The following is a 20722-nucleotide window of genomic DNA, read 5'->3' as shown; positions in this document are numbered from 1 at the left end:
AGCGAAACTCCGTCTCAAAAATAAAAATAAAAATAAAAAAGACTGAGTCTCGCTGTGTTGTCCAGGCTGGAGTGCAATGGCACAATCTTGGCTCACTGCAACCTCCGTCTCCTGGGTTCAATTCAATTCTGGATTCTCCTGCCTCAGCCTCCCGAGTAGCTGGGACTACAGGCACCCGCCATCACACCTGGCTAATTTTTGTATTTTTAGTAGATAGGGGTTTGGCCACGTTGGCCAGGCTGGTGTCGACTCCTGACTTCAGGTGATCCTCCCGCCTAGGCCTCCCAAAGTGCTGGGATTACAGGCGTGAGCCACCGTGCCCCGCTGGCAATTCTTAATATATTGTGACATGATGGAAGTGCTGTTCCTCAATATACTAATTATAAAAACAGACAACATATTTTCAGTTGAACCAACTATAATGTTAAAGAAATGCCTTTGGTATATACAACGATAAATTACCAATTTACAATCATATTTTTAAAAAGAAATGCTTTTGAATGTAAAATTCCAATGACAAATTAGTGTGGCATTAATGTCTATTATTTTCACTGGGTATAGACACAACTTGCACATCACCTACTTTCACCAGGGAGACCCAACAACTCCAATTACAGCATCAAGAGAAATCAGAGATAACACAGGAAATATAGCCTCATAATTTACAAAGAAAGACTACCTTCACACTCACTCTGGTATGTGAGGGAATATCACATAACCAGTAATTACTTTTAATTTAATCTAACGTGAAAATATAATTGTTCATTCTCCAAAATAGATTTTATCTTTCCAGCAATTGCTAGAAAGAGCATTATGGTATTTTATATAAGGTCACTAGCAATGTGAAAGGAACTTTAGAAGTATTAATAATAACAGCAAAAAACACTAAAATTTGTGTTTTACTAAGGGAAAATCACAAGTATGTATGATTTTATTGGTTCCCTAACAAATTATCTAAAAATGGAAGCAACATTTTCAAAGTATGGTTTGTGGCAGGGCACGGTGGCTCACGACTGTAATCCCAGCACTTTGGGAGGCGAAGGCGGTGGATACCCTGAACTCAGGAGTTTGAGACCAGAACGGACAACACAGCGAAAACCTGTCTATACCAAAAATACAAAAAAGCCGGGTGTCGTGGCGGGTGCCTGTAATCCCAGCTACACAGGAGGCTGAGGCAGGAGAATCGCTTGAGCTCGGGAGGCGGAGGTTGCAGTGAGCTGAGATCGTGCCATTGCATTCCAGCTTGCGTGACAGAGCGAGACTCCATCTCAAAAAAATAAATAAATAAAAATTAAAAAATACAAATATAAAAAATTAGCCAGGCATGGTGGGACACACCTGTAGCCCTAACTACTCGGGAGGCTGAGGCAGGAGAATCACTTGAACTTGGGAGGCAGAGGTTGCAGTGTGCCAAGATCACGCAATTGCACTCTAGCCTGGGTGACAGAGTGAGACTGTCTCAAAAAAAAGAAATAAAGAAAGTATGGTTTGTATACAGGCATTTAAAAGAATGTGGATCATCTAGAACAGGGGTCCCCAATGCCCAGGCCACAGAATGGTACTGGTCCTCTCAGCCTGTTAGGAACCGGGCTGCATAGCAGGAGGTGAACAGCAGACAAGGGAGCATTATCGCCTGAGCTCCCACTCCTGTCACATCAGGGGTGGCATTAGATTCTCAGAGGATCATGAACCCTATTGTGAACTGCAAATGCAAGGGATCTAGGTTGCGCACTTCTTATGAGATTCTAACTAATGCGTGATAATCTAAGGTGGAAAAGTTTCATCCCCAAACCATCCCACTCCCACCTGTGGAAAAACTGTTTCCCAGGAATTTGGTCCCTGGTGCCAAAAACGCTGGGGACTGCTAATCTAGACTATAGAAAAAACTCTCTCTGCATGGAACCCACCATACAAAACTGTAATCCCAGCACTTTGGGAGGCCGAGGTGGGCAGCTCACCTGAGGTCAGGAGTTCAAGAACAGCCTGGCCAACGTGGTGAAACCCCATGTCTACTAAAAAATACAAGAATTAGCCAGGCGTGGTGATGCACACCTATAATCCCAGCTACTCCAGAGGCTGAGGCACGAGAATTGCTTGAACTCAGCAGGTGGAGGTTGCAGTGAACTGAGATGGCATTACTGCACTCCAGTCTGGGCAACAAGAGCAACATTCCATCTCAAAAAAAAAAAAATAATAATAATGAGATGAGACATTACTACATATCTACACTAATGGCTAAAATTAAAATAGTGACCACACCAAATGCTGGTGAGGATGCATAGAAACTGAAGCACTCGGCCAGGTGCAGTGGTTCATGCCTGAAATCCCAGGACTTTGGGAAGCCAAGATGGGTGGATTACCTGAGGTCAGGAGTTCGAGACCAGCCTGGCCAACATGGTGAAACCCTATCTCTACTAAAAATACAAAAAATTAGCCAGGCATGGTGCACATGCCTGTAATCCCAGCTACGCGGGAGGCTGACGCACGAGAATCACTTGAAGCTGGGAAGCAGAGGTTGCAGTGAGCCGAGATCGTGCCATTGCACTTCATTCAGCCTGGGCAACAGGGCGAGACTCCGTCTCAAAAAACAAAAAATAAAAGAAACTGGATCACTCATATACTGCTAGCGAGAATGTAAATGGTACAGACACTAGGGAAAACAGTGTAGTTTCTTATAAAACTGAACATTGGGCCGGGCGTGGTGGCTCACGCCTGTAATCCCAGCACTTTGAGAGGCCGAGGTGGGTGGATCACCTGAGGTCAGGAGTTCGAGACCAGCCTGACCAACATGGTGAAACCCCGTCTCTACTAAAAATAAAAGAATTAGCCTGGTGTGGTGGTGTGCACCTCTGGTCCCAGCTACTCAGGAGCCTGAGGTGGGATAATCGCTTGAATCCGGGAGGCAGAGGTTGCAGTGAGCCAGGATCGCGCCACTGCCCTCCAGCCTGGGTGACAGAGAGAGACTCTGTCTCAAAAAAAAAACAAAAAAACAACTGAACATTGGCCGGGCACCGTGGCTCACGCCTGTAATCCCAGCACTTTGGGAGGCTGAGGAGGGTGGATCACCTGGGGTCAAGAGTTTGGGACCAGCCTGGCAAACACGGTGAAACCCCATCTCTACTAAAAATACAAAAATGAGCTTGGCGTGGTGGTTGACACCTATAATCCCAGCTACATGCGAGGCTGAGAAAGGACAACCGCTTGAACACAGGAGGCAGAGGTTGCAGTGAGCCAAGATCACGCAATTGCACTCCAGCCTGGGCAACAAGATCGAAACTCCCTCTCAAGAAAAAAAAAAAACTTAACATGCCATTACCATATAATACTGCAATTGTTCTACTGGTATTTATCCCAGAGAAGTGAAAACTTATAGTCACACAAAACCCCATAAATGAACATAAATAGTACTTTTACCTTAATTACCAAAAGTTAGCATTGCCCCAGATGTCCTTCAACAGGTGAATGGTCAAGCAAACCATGGTATATTTGTATCATGGAATATTACTTAGTGATAAAAAGGAAAAAACTAGGGCCGGGCGCAGTGGCTCACACCTGTAATCCCAGCACTTTGGGAGGCCAATGCAGGTAGATCACTTGAGGCCAGGAGTTCAAGACTACCCTGGCCAACATGGTGAAACCCCATCTCTACTAAAAATACAAAAATTAGCTGGGTGTGGTGGCAGGGGCCTATAATCCCAACTGCTCAGGAGGCTGAGGTAGGAGAATCGCTTGAACCTGGGAAGCGGAGGTTGCAGTGAGCCAAGATCATGCCATTGCACTCCAGCCTGGTCCGCAAGAGTGAAACTCCATCTCAAAAAAAAAACTACTGACATAGTCAACAACTTAGATGAATCCCCTGGAAATTATGCTAAGGGAAAAAAAGACAATCCCAAAAGGCTGCATACTGTATGACTCATGTTTATCTAACATTTGTGAAATGACAAAACTTTAGAAAAAAAAGTTTAGTAACTGACAAAGGCTAGAGATGGAGGGGCTAGGCCAGGCATGGTGGCTCCTGCCTGTAATCCCAGCCGTTTGGGAGGCCAAGGCAGGCGGATTGCTTGAGCTCACGAGTTCAAGACCAGCTTGAGCAACATGGTAAAACTCCATCTCTACAAAAACTTACAAAAATTAGTGGGGCATTGTGGCAAGTGCCTGTAGTCACAGCTAATCAGGAGGCTGAGGTGGGAGGATCGCTTAAGCCTGGGACACAGAGGTTGCAGTGAGCTGAGATGCAACTACTGCACTCCAGCCTGGGCGGCAGAGCAAGACGCTGTCACATACGGAAAAGAGATGGAAGGTTGCCAAGAAGAAGACGGATGTAGTTTTAAAACGGCTGGCAACAGCAGGGATCCTTATGGTATTAGAAATGTTTAGCAACTTTTTCTTTTTTTTGAGACAGAGACATACTCTGTCACCCAGGCTAGAGTGCAGCGGCGCGATCTCAGCTCACTGCAACTTCCGCCTCCTGGGTTCAAGCGATTCTCCAACCTCAGTCTCCCGAGTAGCTAGGATTACAGGCATGAACCACCATATCCAGCTAATTTTTTTTTTATTTTTAGTAGACACGGGGTTTCACCACGTTGGCCAGACTGGTCTCGAACTACTGACCTCAGGTGATCCAGCCGCCTCAGCCTCCCAAAGTGCTGGGATTACAGGCATGAGCCACTGCACCCAGCGAACATTTAGAAAGTTGACGGGAGTCATGGATATACTAACCTATACAGGCGATAAAAACAAAGAACTTAATATACACACAATGAAAGACTACCAGTAAAACTGGGGACATCCAGAATGTCCTGATAGAAATACAGATTTCTTTTAAGGAAAAAAATAAAATTTAAGGACATCTGAATAAGATGGATAAATTATATGAACGTCAATGCCTAAGTAAGACTGGCTGGACGCGGTGGCTCAAGCCTGTAATCCCAACACTTTGGGAGGCCGAGGCGGGCGGATCATAATGTCAGGAGATTGAGACCACCCTGGATAACACGGTGAAACACCGTCTCTACTAAAAATACAAAAACTAGCTGGGCGTCATAGCACACGCCTGTAGTCCCAGCTACTCGGGAGGCTGAGGCAGGAGAATTGCTTCAACCCGGGAGGCGGAGGTTGCAGTGTGCCGAGATTGAGCCACTGCACTCTAGTCTGGGCGTCAGATGGAGACTCCGACTCAAAAAAAAAAAAAAAAAAAAAGATTGGTGAAGTACATCAACATCAATATTCTGGTTGTGTGGTATTAGATATTTTTTGCAAAATATTACCATTGCAAAACCAGGCAAAATATACAAGGGACCTCTCTGTATTCTTTTGTTTTTAAGAGACAGGGTCACCCAGGCTGGAGCACAGTGGCACAATCAGTGTTCACTGTAGCCTCAAACTCCTGGGCTCAAGCAATCCTCCAACCTCAGCCTTCCAAAACGCTGGGATTACAGGCATGAGTCACTGTGCCTAGCCCATGGAATTTCCTGATTTTTTTTTTTTTTTTTGAGATGGAGTTTCGCTCTTGTAGCCCAGGCTGGAGTGCAATGGCACGATCTTGGCTCACTACAACCTCCGCCTCCCAGGTTCAAGTGATTCTCCTGCCTCAGCCTCCCAAGTAGCTGGGATTACAGGCACGCACCATCACGCCTGGCTAATTTTGTATTTTTAGTAGAGACGGGGTTTCTCCATGTTGGTCAGGCTGGTCTTGGTCTCCCAACCTCAGGTGATCCACCTCAGCCTCCCAAGTGCTGGGATTACAGGTGTGAGCCACCACGCCCAGCCTGGCCATGGAATTTGTTACAACTGCATGCGAATCAACATTTATCTAAACAAAAATTTCATAATAAGAAAATATTCGCGGCTGAGGTGGCTCATGCAGAGTAGGAGAATTGCCTGCAGCCAGAAATTCAAGACCAGCCTGGGCAACATAGCAAGACCCTGTCTCTACCAAATAATTTTTTCTTTAATTAGCCAGGCGTGGTGGCATGGGCCTGTAGTCCCAACTACTCATGAGGCTAAAGTAGGAGAATCACTTTAACACAGGAGGTCTAGACTGCAGTGAGTTGTGATCATACTACTAGACTCCAGCCTGAGCAACAGAGCGAGACACTGTCCAAAAAAAAAAAAAATCTTGTTACATGTTACATGCTCATATGAAAAGATGTCTTAACATATTAACCAAAAGGGAAAAAAAAGGGGTGTGTAGAGAGAAGAGACAATTTCTAATAGAATATTAAGAGTGTAAATGAGGGAGTATATGAAAACTGACAAAAATCAAGAGATTTTTATATTCCATTTTTAAGTTTGACTTTTTTTTTTTTTTTTTGAGACAAAGTCTCACTCTGTCACCCAGGCTGGAGTGCAGTGGCACAATCCCAGCTTACTGCAACCTCTGCCTCCTGGGTGCAAGTGATCCTCCTGCCTCAGCCTCCTGAGTAGCTGGGACTACAGGCACGTGCCACCACACACAGCTAATTTTTTTTTTGTATTTTCAGTAGAGACAGGGTTTCATTACGTTGGCCAGGCTGGTCTTGAACTCCTGACCTCAGATAATCCACCCCCCTCAGCCTCCCAAAGTGCTGGGATTATAGATGTGAACCACCGTGCCCGGCCAAGTATGACTTTTCTAAATTCAAAAAGGTTCATAGGAATTGCTTTAAAAGGCTACAATTGAGATTATTTAAATTAGATTCAAAAATAACTGTTCAATTGTTATTATCCTACCACTAGATTTCAGAGACTGGATCTCCTTTCAATGGGCTCCCCTGAAAACCAGGAAGAATAAATTAAACATTTCTATCTAGAACAAAGGACAACCTGCAAAAAGCAACAATGTAATAAACTTACACCACTTAACAGTTGGAATACAGAAAGCTATTGATCCTATTGCACAAATTATTCTGATTATCAAACAAAAATACAACAAATGCTCCTGATTACTAATTAAAAATGGAAACTGTCAACAGCAGTTAATGTCTTTATCTTACTAATCAAATAAGTTTGGAAAAATAGAGGAAAAAAACAAAAACTTAGCCAAACGCAGTGCTCATTCCCGTAATCCCAATACGTTGGAAGGCTGAGGGCGGTGGATCACTTGGGCCCAGCCAGGAGCCAAGATCAGGCCACTGCACTCTAGCCTGGGAAACAGTACGAAACCCTGTCTCAGAAAAAAAAAAAAAAAAAAAAAACTCAAAAATATCTTTCTTGAAATTCACAACTCTTTCAAATATACATTTGACTCTTGGCATGCAGCAGTAGGCATCACTTACTGCACACCTACTTCAGAACTAGCAGTGTATTACTTCATATAAATTATCTTGTATCATGGCCAGGAGAGATGGCTCACGCCTGTAATCCTAGCACTTTGGGAGGCCGAGGTGGGTCGATCACCTGAGGTCAGGAGTTCGACCAGCCTGGCCAACGTGGTGAACCCCATCTCTACTAAAAACACAAAATTAGTCGGGCGTGGTGGTGCATGCCTATAATCCAAGCTACTTGGGAGGCTGAGGCAGGAGAATCAACTTGAACCCATGAGGTGGAGGTTGCAGTGAGCCAAGATCGTGCCATTTTGCACTCCAGCCTGGGCGACAGAGACTCTGTCTCAAATAAAAAAAAAAAAGTTATCTTGTATCATAGACTTAACAACCCTCCAACGAAGGTACTAGCTGTAATTTAGAACTGAGGAAATGGGCCTTAGAGACATTAAGGGACTTCTTCCACTAAACACAGTGCAGTATGCAGTCAGAGATGTCCAACCTAAAACCATTATAATTTATTATCCTTGGCCAGGCGCAGTGGCTCACACCTGTAATCCCAGCACTTTGGGAGGCTGAGGCAGGGGGATCATAAGGTCAGGAGTTCAAGACCAGCCTAACCAACGTGGTGAAACCCCATCTCTTCTAAAAATACAAAAATTAGCCAGGCGTGGTGGCATGCACCTGTAATCCCAGCTACTCAGGAGGCTGAGGCAGGAGAATTGCTTGAACACGGCAGACGGAGATTGCAGTGAGCCAAGATTGCACCACTGCCCTCCAACCTGTGCAACAGAGCAAGACTCCATCTCAAAAAAAAAATTATTATCCTTAATTAGGAGATTGAAAGTTGAGAATGGAGAAAAAAATTAATGCATGAGATATTAGGAAGCTCAAATTCAAAAAGCCTTAGAAATTGAGTACATGAGGAAATGAAAAAAGAAAAAAAACCAACCAACCTGTAAAGTTTTAGTAATTTGGTCCATTGAAAATGATGAAGGCTGACAATCCACTCACCACCTTTCTAAAATGTACTCACTCCCCTTCCCAAACTGTACCTCTGTAATAGCATCATTCATTCATTAACTCCATATGTCTCCAGTAAAAAGAAGGCACCATGCTATACACTGTTAAGATGCAAAGATGAATCAGACCAGGAGAATAAAGGCATGAGCAAGGGGAGAGTATGGAGCAAGGGACCATTAAGAGTTCAGTTTGGCTGAACTCAGGGTACACAAGGCTCTAGCATCAGATTTGGAAAGGTCAGGACAGGATCCTATCAAAAAGGACACTGAATTTGGGCTTTATTTGTTCAGAAAATGAGGTGTGAGGCATTTAGGTTACAAATTTAAGTAGAGACCCAGTATTTCTCATTTTGGAAGTAGGAAGTAATTTTATACACGATAGACTGGAAGGAAAGACTAAATGAAGACCAACAATAAAGATGTCATAGAAAAATGAATAAAGGCAGAAACTGAGGGCATCTGTAAAATTTTGTAATAGTAAAAACATTCAACTATACAGCACGGCATATAAGCCTATCTTTATACCTTTATCTCCTGACAACCCCACTCCTCCCAGATAGCTAGCCAAGGATTTCTGGCCACTTGCATATGCTATTCCCTCTTACTGGTATGTCTCTGCTCAAACTATAAATAACCACTCTGTGAAGTCCTCCCTGATTATTCTAGGCATGCCTTCCTCCACACTCCCAAAGTACTGCATACATAACACCTACCAGACCACTTAGTATTCTGTATTGTCATTGTTTACACTAGTTTTTGCCACACAGTGAAGTTCCTTAAAAGCAAACTATCTCTCCTTTTTTTAATTTTTTTATTTTTTATTATACTGGCAGTGCCTGTCTCAAGAGGTACTCAAATGTATTTTAATCATTTAAATGATTAAGTGACTGCAAGGTTTCCAGCTTTGAGAAGAATAGGATAATGATGTCATCATGAACACGGAAGTAAATGCGTGTTTGGCAATAAAAGAGATGGGTTCAAAATGAAAATAATAGGCTGGGCGCAGTGGCTCATGCCTGTAATCCCAGCACTTTGGGAAGCAGAGGCAGGCGGATCACTTGAGGTCAGGAGTTTGAGACCAGCATGGCCAACATGGCAAAACCCTGTCTCTACTAAAAATACAAAAATTAGCCAGGCATGGTGGTGGGCACCTGTAGTCCCAGCTACTTAGGAGTCTGAGGCAGGAGAATTACTTGAACCCAGAAGGCAGAGGTTGCAGTGAGCCGAGATGGCACCACTGCACTACAGCCTGGGTGACAGAGAAAGACCCTGTCCAAAGGAAAAATAAAAAAGGAAATAATATTACATTTTAGGTGAATATAACATAAGGTAGAGGAGCAGCTTAGTTGACAATTAGAATTTCTTGGTTTGAAGTCAGTTCAGAAGAGAGTTTCATAGAGTGGAGTAGCAGCAGAATCAATGAAAGTGAATGAGACTGCAGAGAAAGAGGAAGAAAAAGAGAACAAGGACACAAAAAAGGACTGTTTGAGAAGTGGTATGCAGGTCATGATGGCTCACACCTGTAATTCCAGCACTTTGAAAGACTGAAGCAGGTGGATCACTTGAGGTCAGGGGTTCGAGACCAGCCTGGCCAACATGGTGAAACCTGTCTCTGCTAAAAATACAAAAATTAGCCAAGCATGGTGGAGGGCGCCTGCAATCCCAGCTACTTGGGAGGCTGAGGCACAAGAATCTCTTGAACCCAGGAGGTGGACGTTGCCGTGGGCTAAGGTCACACCACTGCACTCCAGCCTGGGCAACAGAGCAAGAATTCATCTTAAAAAAAAAAAAAAAAGGCTGCGCGTGGTGGCTCACGCCTGTAATCCCAGCATTTTGGGAGGCCAAGGCGGGTGGATCACGAGGTCAGGAGTTCAAGACCAGCCTGGCCAAGATGGTGAAACCCCGTCTCTACTAAAAATATAAAAATTAGCTGGTTGTGGTGGCGGGAGCCTGTAATCCCAGCTACTCCGGAGGCTGAGACAGAGAATTGCTTGAACCTGGGAGGCAGAGGCTGCAGTGAGCCGAGATCGCCCCACTGCACTCCAGCCTGGGTGACAGAGTGAGACTCTGTCTCAAAACAAAAACAAAAACAAACAAAAAAGGTCACCCAGCAAGGAGGGAGTCGGAGAGAGAGCAGAACCTCAGGTGTAAAGAGATCAATTTTCTTCCATGATAGCTAAGGAGGGAGTAGAAAATTGTGGGATGATGGGTAGAGAAGAGGAAGGAACCTCTGAGGAATCATTTTTGTCTCAGGCAGCAAAACTATAAGCCTTAGACATCATCTGCCTCATCTCTCTCCATTCCTCAAATCCAGACTCCAATCTGCCTCCAGATCAGGTAGCCCCAAAAAAGCTGCCAATTTTCTCCCTTTGAAATAATCTTTTAGATTTACCCCCTTTCTTTAGAGTACTCACTGTGCTCATTTTTTTTTTTTAAGAGACAGAATCTCATTATATTGCCTAGGATGGAGTGCAGTGGCTATTCACAGGCACAATCACAGCTAATTGCAGCCTCAAGTGATCCTCCTGCCTCGGCCTCCAGAGTAGCTAGGACTACAGGTACATGCCACTGGGCCAATTCTTAAGTCTTAATTACTATTGCAACATACCCTACATCCTAACCTTGCCTCTAATCTCCCCTACTCAAAGTCTTCCAAACAGATTTTACATCACTTCTCAACTAAAATCTCTCAAGGGCTGCCAGTTCCTATCACATCAATACCAAATGCTTCAGTCTGAATTTCTAGGCCCCATTACCTGACTACATCCATCCTACCCAAGCAATCTCCAACAAGTATCCTCTGAAAATGCCATGCTCATTTAATTCTCCACATCCAAAGCACCTAGCCTGTCTCAACAACAACAACAAAGCATAAAGCCTTTGTACACTGGGAAGAATTAGAAAATATCAACCCAATTAAATATAAAAGTACCAGGTCAGGATTATAAATTGTAATGACAATCACTTCACTGTATGCAGAGAAAATAAGAGCACATGATGGTAAACTGAAGAGGCTACTCATTCGTGACAAGAGGCAAACAGTCCACTTAGAGGTAGATACACAAAATAACAGAAAATATGACCCTTCTTTCTCTAATTCCAGACAGGAAATCTACAACCCTAATAACTACTCTTACCCACTGCCAAGAGAATTTTCTCCTTTTTTTTTTTTTTGACAGGATCTTGCTCTGTTGCCTAGGCTGGAATGCAGTGGCGTGATCATGGCTCACTGCAGTCTCAAACTTCTGGCCTGAAGTGATCCTACTACTGCCTCAGCCTCCTGAGTAGCTGGGACTACAGGCATACCACCACATCCAACTGAGTGTAGAGACAGGATCTCACTATGTTGCCCAGTCTAGTTTCAAACTCTGGGCCCCAAGCAATCCTTTTGTCTTGGCTTCCCAACTTGCTAGAATTACAGGTGTTAGCCACCAAGCCCAGCCAAAATTACAGACAAAAAGAGACAAACAGCAATTTGCTAAGGATTTTCTAAAATTCCCAGCATAGTAACAATACCTACTGTATCAATAACTTAAATCAACTGTGAACAGGTTGAATACATTAATATCATATGACTACATAGAAAAGTTATTTTTAATTACACTTTTCTCAAGCTGTATTGCTTACCTAACTTTGCATTCTAAGATTGATCGCTTTTTTTTTTGAGATGGAGTCTCCCTCTGTCTCAAGGCTGGAGTGCAGTGGCACAATCTCGGCTCACTGCAACCTCCGCCTCCCGGGTTCAAGTGATTCTCCTGCCTCAACCTCCCGAGTAGCTGGGACTACAGGCGCCTGCCACCACGCCCAGCTAATTTTTGTATTTTTAGTAGAGACGGGGTTTCACCATGTCGGCCAGGATGGTTTTTTTTTTTTCTTGAGAGGGAGTTTCGCTCTTGTTGCCCAGGCTGGAGTGCAATGGGGCGATCTCGGCTCACTGCAACCTCAGCCTCCCGGGTTCAAGTGATTCTCCCGCCTCAGCCTCCCAAACAGCTGAGATTACAGGCTCCCGCCACCATGCCTAGCTAATTTTTTGTATTTTTAGTAGAGACGGGGTTTTGCCATGTTGGCCAGGCTGGTCTTGAAATCCTCATCTCAGGTGATCCACCTGCCTCAGCCTCCCAAAGTGCTGGGATTACAGGCGTGAGCCACCATGCCCACCCTGACCTCACTTTTTAAGTCCTCAGTCTGAGGCCGGGCTCCGTGGCTCACACCTGTAATCCCAGCACTTTGGGAGGGTGAGGCGGGTGGACCACCTGAGGTCAGGAGTTCGAGACCAGCTAGGCCAACATGGTAAAACCCCGTCTCTACTAAAAATACAAAAATTAGCTGGGGTGGTGGTGTGCACCTGTAATCCCAGCTACTCGGAAGGCTGAGGCAGGAGAACTGCTTGAACCCAGAAGGCGGAGGTTGCAGTGAGCCGAGATCATGCCACTGCACTCCAGCCTGGGCGACAAGAGCGAAACTTCGTCTCAAAAAAAAAAAGTGTTCTCAGTTTAAAAATATCAAAGGCAAAAATAAAGGCAATAGATTTCAATCACAACTTTGAACCAAATTCCTAAAATAATAAATTAGGGGATGGGTACGGTGGCTCACGCCTGTAATCCCAGCACTTTGGGAGGCCAAGGTGGGTGGATCACCTGAGGTCAGGAGTTCGAGACCAGCCTGGCCCACATGGTGAAACCTCGTCTCTAATAAAAATACAAAAAGTAGTCAGGCATGGTGGTGCACACCTGTAGTCCCAGCTACTCGGGAGGCTGAGGTGGGAGAATCGCTTGAACCCAGGAGGAGGTGGTTGAAGTGAGCTGAGATCACGCTACTACACTCCAGCCTGGGTGATAGCATGACTGTGTCTCAAAAAAATAAATAAACTACATACTTGCTTCTTCAAGGTCATAAAGTCTTTGAGCAATTTCAATTTCTCCCTGAAAAAAAAACTTCTACATTTATACATTTGCTAACTCGCATTTTAGACATGTAACCTACTATCTAAAGGCTCCAATATTTTCAGTTTTTTTTTTTTTTTTTTTTTTGAGACAGAGTTTCACTCTTGTTGCCCAGTATGGAGTGCAATGGCGCAATCTCGGCTCACTGCAACCTCCGCCTCCCGGGTTCAAGCGATTCTCCTGCCTCAGCCTCTCAAGTAGCTGGGATTACAGTTGCCCACCATCACGCCCGGCTAATTTTTGTAGAGACGGAGTTTCACCATGTTGGCCAGACTGGTCTCAAACTCCTGACCTCAGGTGATCTGTCCACCTCAGCCTCCCAAAGTGCTGGGATTACAGGTGTGAGCCACCACACTCAGCCTTCATTTTTTTTTTAATAGAACCAATACTCCACTAACATCTCTTTGACGAGAAACAGGTTTACAATTCTATTTGTATGCTTCTAGAGAAACATCTATCTCCATTCTCAGATTTAAATTTATGTGCAAAAACAAAGACGATATATATATAAAATAAATTTCAACGTGAACCCAAGAAAAAGGATTTGTCTGAGCTGCCAATAGGTTTTCAAAACAGCCTACCCACCCTAATGCGTAGGACAATTCAGACTCAAGATAACCACTAAAGCAAATTTTTTTAAATCTGCAATTGCCAAGAAACCAAGGAGTACCAAGGCACAATAAAGATACAAATCAACAGAAACAAAAGTGACACACCCACATTCTCCCTCTGTAACTTTAAAGAACAGCAGGGATATAAGGTAAAGCGAATGTTTAATGAACTCAGAATAACAACATACCATAAAAGTTTTTCTTATAAAAACTTAATGTGGTATGAGACATTTGTTGGCCAAAAAAAATTCTCTTTGCTAACATTACCGGCGGTGACCAAACAATGTGTTTGGGCAGAAACAAAATCAATATGAAATATTAATATTTAAAGCTGAAGGAATCTTATAGCAATCAAGTACTTTTGGAATTTAGAGGCAATAAAATTGAGGCTAAGAGAAGTGAACTGATCATTTAGCTAAAAAGTCAAGAAATTCTTCATAAGCTCAAATAAAAACAAATGTTATCATTTATCACCCTCTAACAATACTTGACAGCATTACTGAAAACAACTCAAGTAAGATACTCTCCATTTCTATACACACTATACACACAGAATATATACATATCACACGTACACATACACACTTCAAAATCTGAAACTACTGTAGTTCTAGCTGATGCAGGAGGATCGAATGAGCCCAGGAGTCCCGACGCCAGCCTGGGCAACATGACAAGGCCAGTCTCTAAACAATAAATAAATATAAAACTTTGTCTTAGTTAGGGTTCTGTTAAAATAAAATAAAATAAAACAAAACAAAACAAAACTAGAAAAACTTCAAGAGCTAATGGTGATACAAAAATTAGCCGGGCGTGGTAATGGGTACCAGTAATCCCAGCTACTCTGGAGGGTGAGGCAGGAGAATCGCTTGAACCCAAGAGGCAGAGGTTGCAGTGATGAACCACCGCACTCCAGCCTGGCAACAGAGTGAGACTCCACCTCAAAAAAAAAAAAAAAAAAAAAAAAAAGAGCTAATGGTGGCAGTTATCAAAAGCACGGGATGCTATACCTGCAAAACAGGTAGTTCAGAAAAACTAGCCTAATTTAGATTTTGACAATGTCCAAGAAAACTTCATCTTAGCCACTTTAATCTGTGTTCAAAATGCCCTTCAACCTGAAGTAAGAGTCAAGTCATCAAGTAAAAAAATAATCTGCCACATATAGCAACAGGACTCCAAGTACTAACTTGGTTCACCTGCACTCATGGTGCTGGCAGGCCAAAACCCATCTTTTTTTTTTTTTTTTAATCATATATGTATACCTCCAACTTGAGAAATTAAACCTGAACTCAATCAAATGCCTTTAAAAGCATTAGCCTACTCTCAACGAAGAGTTATTTGGAAAAAGCTTAAAACAACCAAATTCATACAACAGAGATAAATTTAAAAATCAAAGTAAAATTTTGCCCAAAGCTTATGATTAGCAATAGGATTTCAGCTGTGAACTGATAAGCAACCAAAAACAAATTTGTTACAAGTTTCCCTTTAAGTGGCCTGTATATATACATATATGTATATATTTAAGTTGTACCAAAGACTGCTTACAAATGGCAATTCCTGTGAAGTAGATGATGATGAAGTTCCAGGTAATTCTAGCATGTTTCCTAATGTACTGGTACTGGAATCTGGATCATCCTGAAAAGATAAATTTATTGAGTTTAATTGCTCTTCTATTGTAATGTTTGTGTCTCCTAGTGAAAAGGGGGCTGGGAGAAGGGCTGCTTTTTCATTGCTGCCGTCCACTTCATTTCTTTGCTTATTTTTCTGTGTTTCAGTCTGAGGAGCTAATGGCAAGAATGGCGATTTGACTGCACCGTGTCTACTCTCTGGTGTGCTGTCTTGTTCACTTCCCATGGCCACTTTTACACCATTCTCTGATTTAGTCTCATAATTGCAGGTGGCATTGGTCTGAGTTTCCTCAAAGATCTCCTCTATACTCTCATCCTCTGTGACTGGCTGTTCTGGGTCCATTTCAGAATCTACATCTGCATCGTCCACACAAGTAAAATTCTCAAAGTGCAGAAAGCCATTCTTGATAGTCTTTGTTACTTTTACCTGGAGTTCAGGGGAGTTATTACAAGAGGGTTCCTGTTTCATAGCAAGTGCTGTAGGACCACCAGGATTCAAGGAAGTGCAAACAATTGGCGTCTGAGCTCTTGAATCACTTTTTTCAGGGTCTTGAAAGGATTCTGATCCATCAGCAGACCCATTTAAATACTCTACATTGATCATGGAGGCCAAATCCTGTAGTCTCCGCAGTGGAATGTAACAAGATGGAGAATCTTGTCCATAAGCATTTTGGGATGTTCCACTGACAGTCGATAACTGCATAGTACACCCATTAAGTGGCTCAGAAAAATTGGATTGACCATTACCGAAAGGGCTGTCCTTGTCTTCAGGGGCATCTAAATTCACTGGATTGGAAAAGGGCAGCAGACAATTTCTTCTGGGTAGTTCACAGGTCTGATCCATCCTGGGCCGGCATCAACCTGGAATCCAAAAGCACAGCAATTAATCTGAGTTAATAGGCCATCTGACTCGACTCTTTAAAATGGCAGCCACTTCAAGGCCTAGTGGCCTCTATGCCTTTCTGCTGCACTTCCATGGGAAGAAAAAGTTCCCCCGACTGGAGATGAAAAAATGGCCTCGATGAGCCTCTGAAAACTCCATTTTCCCGAAGCTGGGCCGATCTTGCTACACAGAAACAGCCCGTCTCTTTTTCCTCCTCTGCAGACTGGTGGACACTTGGGATGAACTAAAATTAAAACCCCTCTGGCCGTCAAAATTCCCAATTCTCAAACAGGACTCGTCCTCCCCCTCCCTCGCCAAGGGTCGAGCAGCTGGATCTCTCAAAAGCAAAAGGCTGCGGGGTCCGAGGGGGCCTCCTGGACCCTGCACAAAAAGGTACCCCCCCTTCCTGGCTCGCTAGGGCGCAGCGGTCACAATAGCGCTGCACCCTGCGCCCAGCCAGCGCCGGAGCCTTTGCAGCGGCGGTGCGCAGGCCGCAGGCGAGCCGGCCGAGGCGGGTGCACCCCAGAGCTCGCCTTCCTGAATGCAGGCCTGCTGGATCCGCAGCTGCAGGGCCCAGAGGCCTGGACGCGGCAGAGGGAGAAACCGAGGCGGCCAGCGAAGCCCAGTCAGGGTAGCAGCAGCTGCTACAGCTCGAAAAACATGGCTGCTGCCGACGCCGCCGCCGCCTGCCCGGGCCGCGCTCCTTCCCGCAGCCGCGGCAGCACCTCCCAGCCGAGCCGATCGCTCTCATCAATATTCAGCAGCAAGCAAAGTTTGCTGCGGGAGGGCAGCCGGCCCCGCGCCCCGCAGCCTGCTACCTGAGGGGAGGCGGAGGCCGAGGTGCTCGCAGGCGGCCGGCGGGGCACGGGCCGCGCCGGGAGGAAGTTCGCGGCAGCCCGGCCAGCTAGGCCTGAGCCCGGCTGGTAGTGATGGAGGAGGGGGAGGGGGAGGGGGCCGGCGGCTGCAGCGCCGCCGGCCACCAACCTCGCATCGCGCCTGGCCCTCCCCCGAGCCCCTCACCTTACGGCCACCACCATCTTCCCCGCCCGGCCACCCTCCTCCCTCCCTTCTCCTCGCGCCTGCCCGCCGCCCACCCCAGCGCACTAGTTACCGTGCCCCGCGCCCCCTCCCGGGCCAGCTGGGGGGAGGGGGTGACCCTCATTACACTGGGGTGCGAGCGGAGCGGTGGGGAGAGAGCGGGGCCGCTCGCCGCACCCCCCTCCCCCCGCGTCTCTCTTCAGGGGAGAAGGCAGCGAGCGCGACCTGCCCCGGCCTATTCCGCCGCCGCCTCCTCCTCCTCACACCCCCACCGCGCGCGCCCCCGCGGCCGCGCGTGCGACCGAGCGCCTCGCGCCGGCCCGCGTGCGGTTGGGCCCCGAGTGCGCGCGCACCCCTTCCCCCACCGAGCGCGCGCGTTCCCTTCCCTCACTCTTCGGGGTTCAGGGCGGGTGAAGTCGGGCTTGTGAGAGCGCCGCCCAATCAGCGGAGCTGCCGCTGCCGCCCCCTCCCCTCCCCTTGCGCGCCCGCTCGCGGCCGGGGCCTACGGGCCGGCCCGGCTGCCCGGGCGGGGCCTGAGGCGGGCTCCCCAGGGGCCTCGCGCGCCTCCTTGGAGTGTCGGGGCCTGCGGGCGTCGTGGGTGGCATTCCGATCCCCTCACCTACCTCGGGGCACGGCGCTGGCCTCGGGCCGCACACGGCTCCCGCACCCTACGCGTCTCGAACCCCAACCCAGGCGGCACCTGGCGCGGCTGAGGCCTGTCCGATCGTCCCGCCAGCCCTGCTCGGGCCCGCGTCAGTCCCGGCCTCCATCTTAGGTTACAGCCCAGGCTCCCCATCCACTGGGCACCTGCCCTCAGCCCGCTGGGTTCGGCCCGAGGCCAAGGCAACCCCCCTCCTGCCGCAGGGCTCACCTGGGGGCTTGGGCTGGGGTCTTCGAGGCCTCAGGCCCCGAGCAGACGCGGCCGCAGGTGAACCCCCCTACCCGGCCGCACCCCAAACCCACACCACCACCACCACCACCACCACAGACCAAGCTGAGCAGGAAACAAAATGGAGGCAGCAGCTCGGGTCTGCCTCCCTGAGCCAAGCCTGTGCAGCCCCAGGGCTCCCTCCTGTCTCAGGCTCGACGCCCGCGAGGCAGAGGCTGGATCGTCCCGGGTGCCGCGGGCAGCCGCCCTACAGCAGCGCAGACGGGCCGGGGACTCGGCCCTGCGGTGCCCACAGCCCCTCACCCACCACCCCTTCCCTTCCCCCTCCCCCCATCCCTCTCCCTCCCCTTGCCGGGCCGTGCGGGGTGAGCGGCTCTGGGGAGCCGGGTCGGGTTACCCGCCCGGGCACTGCTCGCCCGGCCGTGGCCTCCGCGGGGGAACGAAGCCGGGCGACCCCAGCGCTGAGCCCACCCCCGGCACCGAGCCGGGCTGCAGCCTGACAGCGCGTCCGCACCTCGGCCTGCAGCCGTGCGGCCCCCGCCCAGGGAGGCCGAGTCCCCAGCCCGGGCCCGGCCGGGACGAAGCTCCCTCACCACCCCCGAGCCCGAGGGTCCTCGCAGCCTCGGGCGGGGCGAGGGGAACGCCGGGGAAGGGGGTCCTCTAGTCCCTGCACCGCCTCCCGCGCCTAGTCAAGGTCTGGGCCTGGCACGGGGGCTCGGGCAGCGGGCGCCGGCCGGCGTGGGTATGTGCGTGCGCGCCGGGCTGGGGGCCGGGACGGGACGGGCCGCGCCTCGCACCGCGGACGCTGCAGTTCTCGGCACCCAGGCAGATGGCCCTCTCGTGCCACCGCCGCCCAGAGCGGGCCGCCTGCTCCGCAGCCCGGTTCCCCGGGGAGTGCGCGCCTAGCCCCTGAGGGCCGGGCATCTGGACCCCAGCGGAGCTGCGCCGGGACACGGGACCGCCCGGCTGGCCGGGACAAGCCCGCTGGCGCAGCCCTCGGCCTGGGGCCTCACGGCCTGCATCCTGCACCGGGCCCGCAGCACCGACCCTAGCACGACCGCGTGGCGTCCAATCCCCCAAGACAGCGGAAGGGCGGGACAGGGAGCCCAAGCGGGGCCTGAACTTGCGACTCCAGCCCCTCGGGCCCTTCCCCCAGCCCGGACTCCGTCGCCCCCTGGGCTTGATCCCCACCAAGAAGCTCACCTCAGGAGTTACCTGGTCCCTAGGGCGCTAAGCGCCTTCTCGCTGTTCAGAGGAAGCCGGATCCGGCCGCCATAAAAATTCCGCCTCCTCCAGAAAGCCTTCTGTGATTAGATTTGGAGTTAACTCCATCTCAAGCTGAGGGCACCGCCCTCGAGGGCCACGTGACTACTATTCTTCCCATGGCTTAGTAAATGTGCATAGTTATTGCCCCAGTGGACTGTTTACTCACTGCCTTCTGTTAACTTTGAGCCCACCTGGGAGAAAGGCCATTTTTGGCGTTGCCCTGTGTGACATTAGTGCTGGCCAGCTAAACTCCATCCTTCCCCTGCCTTCACCCAGCGACTGGCCCAGCAGGCGTGGAGCTCGAGATGCTCTTACCCTTTTGCTCTCCAAGGCCCACAGTCCAGCGATGGAGGCTCCCAAGTCAACAGGCCCTTAGCACATGTCTGCAAGTGCCGGATGCAGACCCTGCCAAGACAGCAAGTGGGCTTTGTTAGAGGGAAAGTACCCACTGGAACGGGACTGATGAGAGGGCTGTGACCTCAGGGAGGCTCCTTCTGTTGAAGAGTCTGAGGTACCCTGAAGATTCTCAGGTGCAAAGTCAGCTTGGTAGTTGTCTATGTGCTGGGACCAACCAGAGAAAAGTCGAGTCTATACCTACAAGGGCCAGCTCTTTGTTCTGCTAGGGTCACTCACCCTGCTAATCCCATCTGGGCAATTCGACTCAACAGGCAAGCTCTGACTGGTTCCTTCTTCACACCTAATAATTTGAGCCAATCATTTTGACTGACAATTACTCCTCTGCCAATTGCCCCAATTCCTCAGTGCTCCTCCCAGTCCTTTACTTTGCCACTAACCATCCTGAGGGCCTGAGACCTGCCTTGAACTAGTCACTTAACAGTCCTGAGCCTCAGTTTCCCCATCTGCAACTTCCAATGCACAGCACTGGCTGCGAAGATTCTGTAAGGTAAAGGTCTAAGTGTTAGCAGCCTACACTTAGACTTAGTTATAGGCTGAGCACTTGATGAGTGCTGAAATGTAATTCATCGCTTCATTCAGCAACCATTTCCTGCATTCCAGACAGTGTGCTGAGTGCTGGGGAAACAAAAGATGAGATCCTGGCCTCCGGAAAAGACAGTTAAATAAAGGTGCTAAGGTGTGAAAATAGGGTTGAGACAACAGTTTCTTCCAAAGCTCACCTCTGAACAACACTGCCCTGCAGAACCCCTCTCTCCCACCTCCTAGCTCCTCTGGAAGACTGAGGGCC

At 48.2% G+C, this 20722-nt stretch overlaps 1 protein-coding gene across 14 annotated transcripts in view; it reads right to left on the bottom strand.

The window, feature by feature from the left end:
- NSD1 (nuclear receptor binding SET domain protein 1) overlaps window positions 1–19879 on the bottom strand; it is a 166863-nt gene extending 146984 nt beyond the window's left edge. The window contains exons 1-3 of one of the 14 annotated variants that reach the window (XM_055386343.2): window positions 19456–19593; window positions 16190–16303; window positions 15360–15449 (exon numbers count right to left, since the gene is read on the bottom strand). In XM_055386343.2, the coding sequence (XP_055242318.2) occupies window positions 15360–15449; window positions 16190–16219 (120 nt within the window). In that variant the 5' untranslated portion in view covers window positions 16220–16303; window positions 19456–19593. Of the gene's footprint in view, window positions 1–15359; window positions 16304–17143; window positions 17296–17345; window positions 17400–17436; window positions 17671–17754; window positions 17791–17986; window positions 18049–18234; window positions 18324–19455; window positions 19594–19833 lie in introns of those variants that run through there. The other 13 variants (XM_031010781.3, XM_055386346.2, XM_055386345.2 and 10 more) reach the window with 13 other exon arrangements.
- Window positions 19880–20722: the final 843 nt, after the last annotated feature.

Source organism: Gorilla gorilla, chromosome 4 (assembly GCF_029281585.2).
Source record: "Gorilla gorilla gorilla isolate KB3781 chromosome 4, NHGRI_mGorGor1-v2.1_pri, whole genome shotgun sequence".
NCBI lineage: Eukaryota > Metazoa > Chordata > Mammalia > Primates > Hominidae > Gorilla > Gorilla gorilla.
This window is presented reverse-complemented; position numbering and strand designations above follow the sequence as displayed.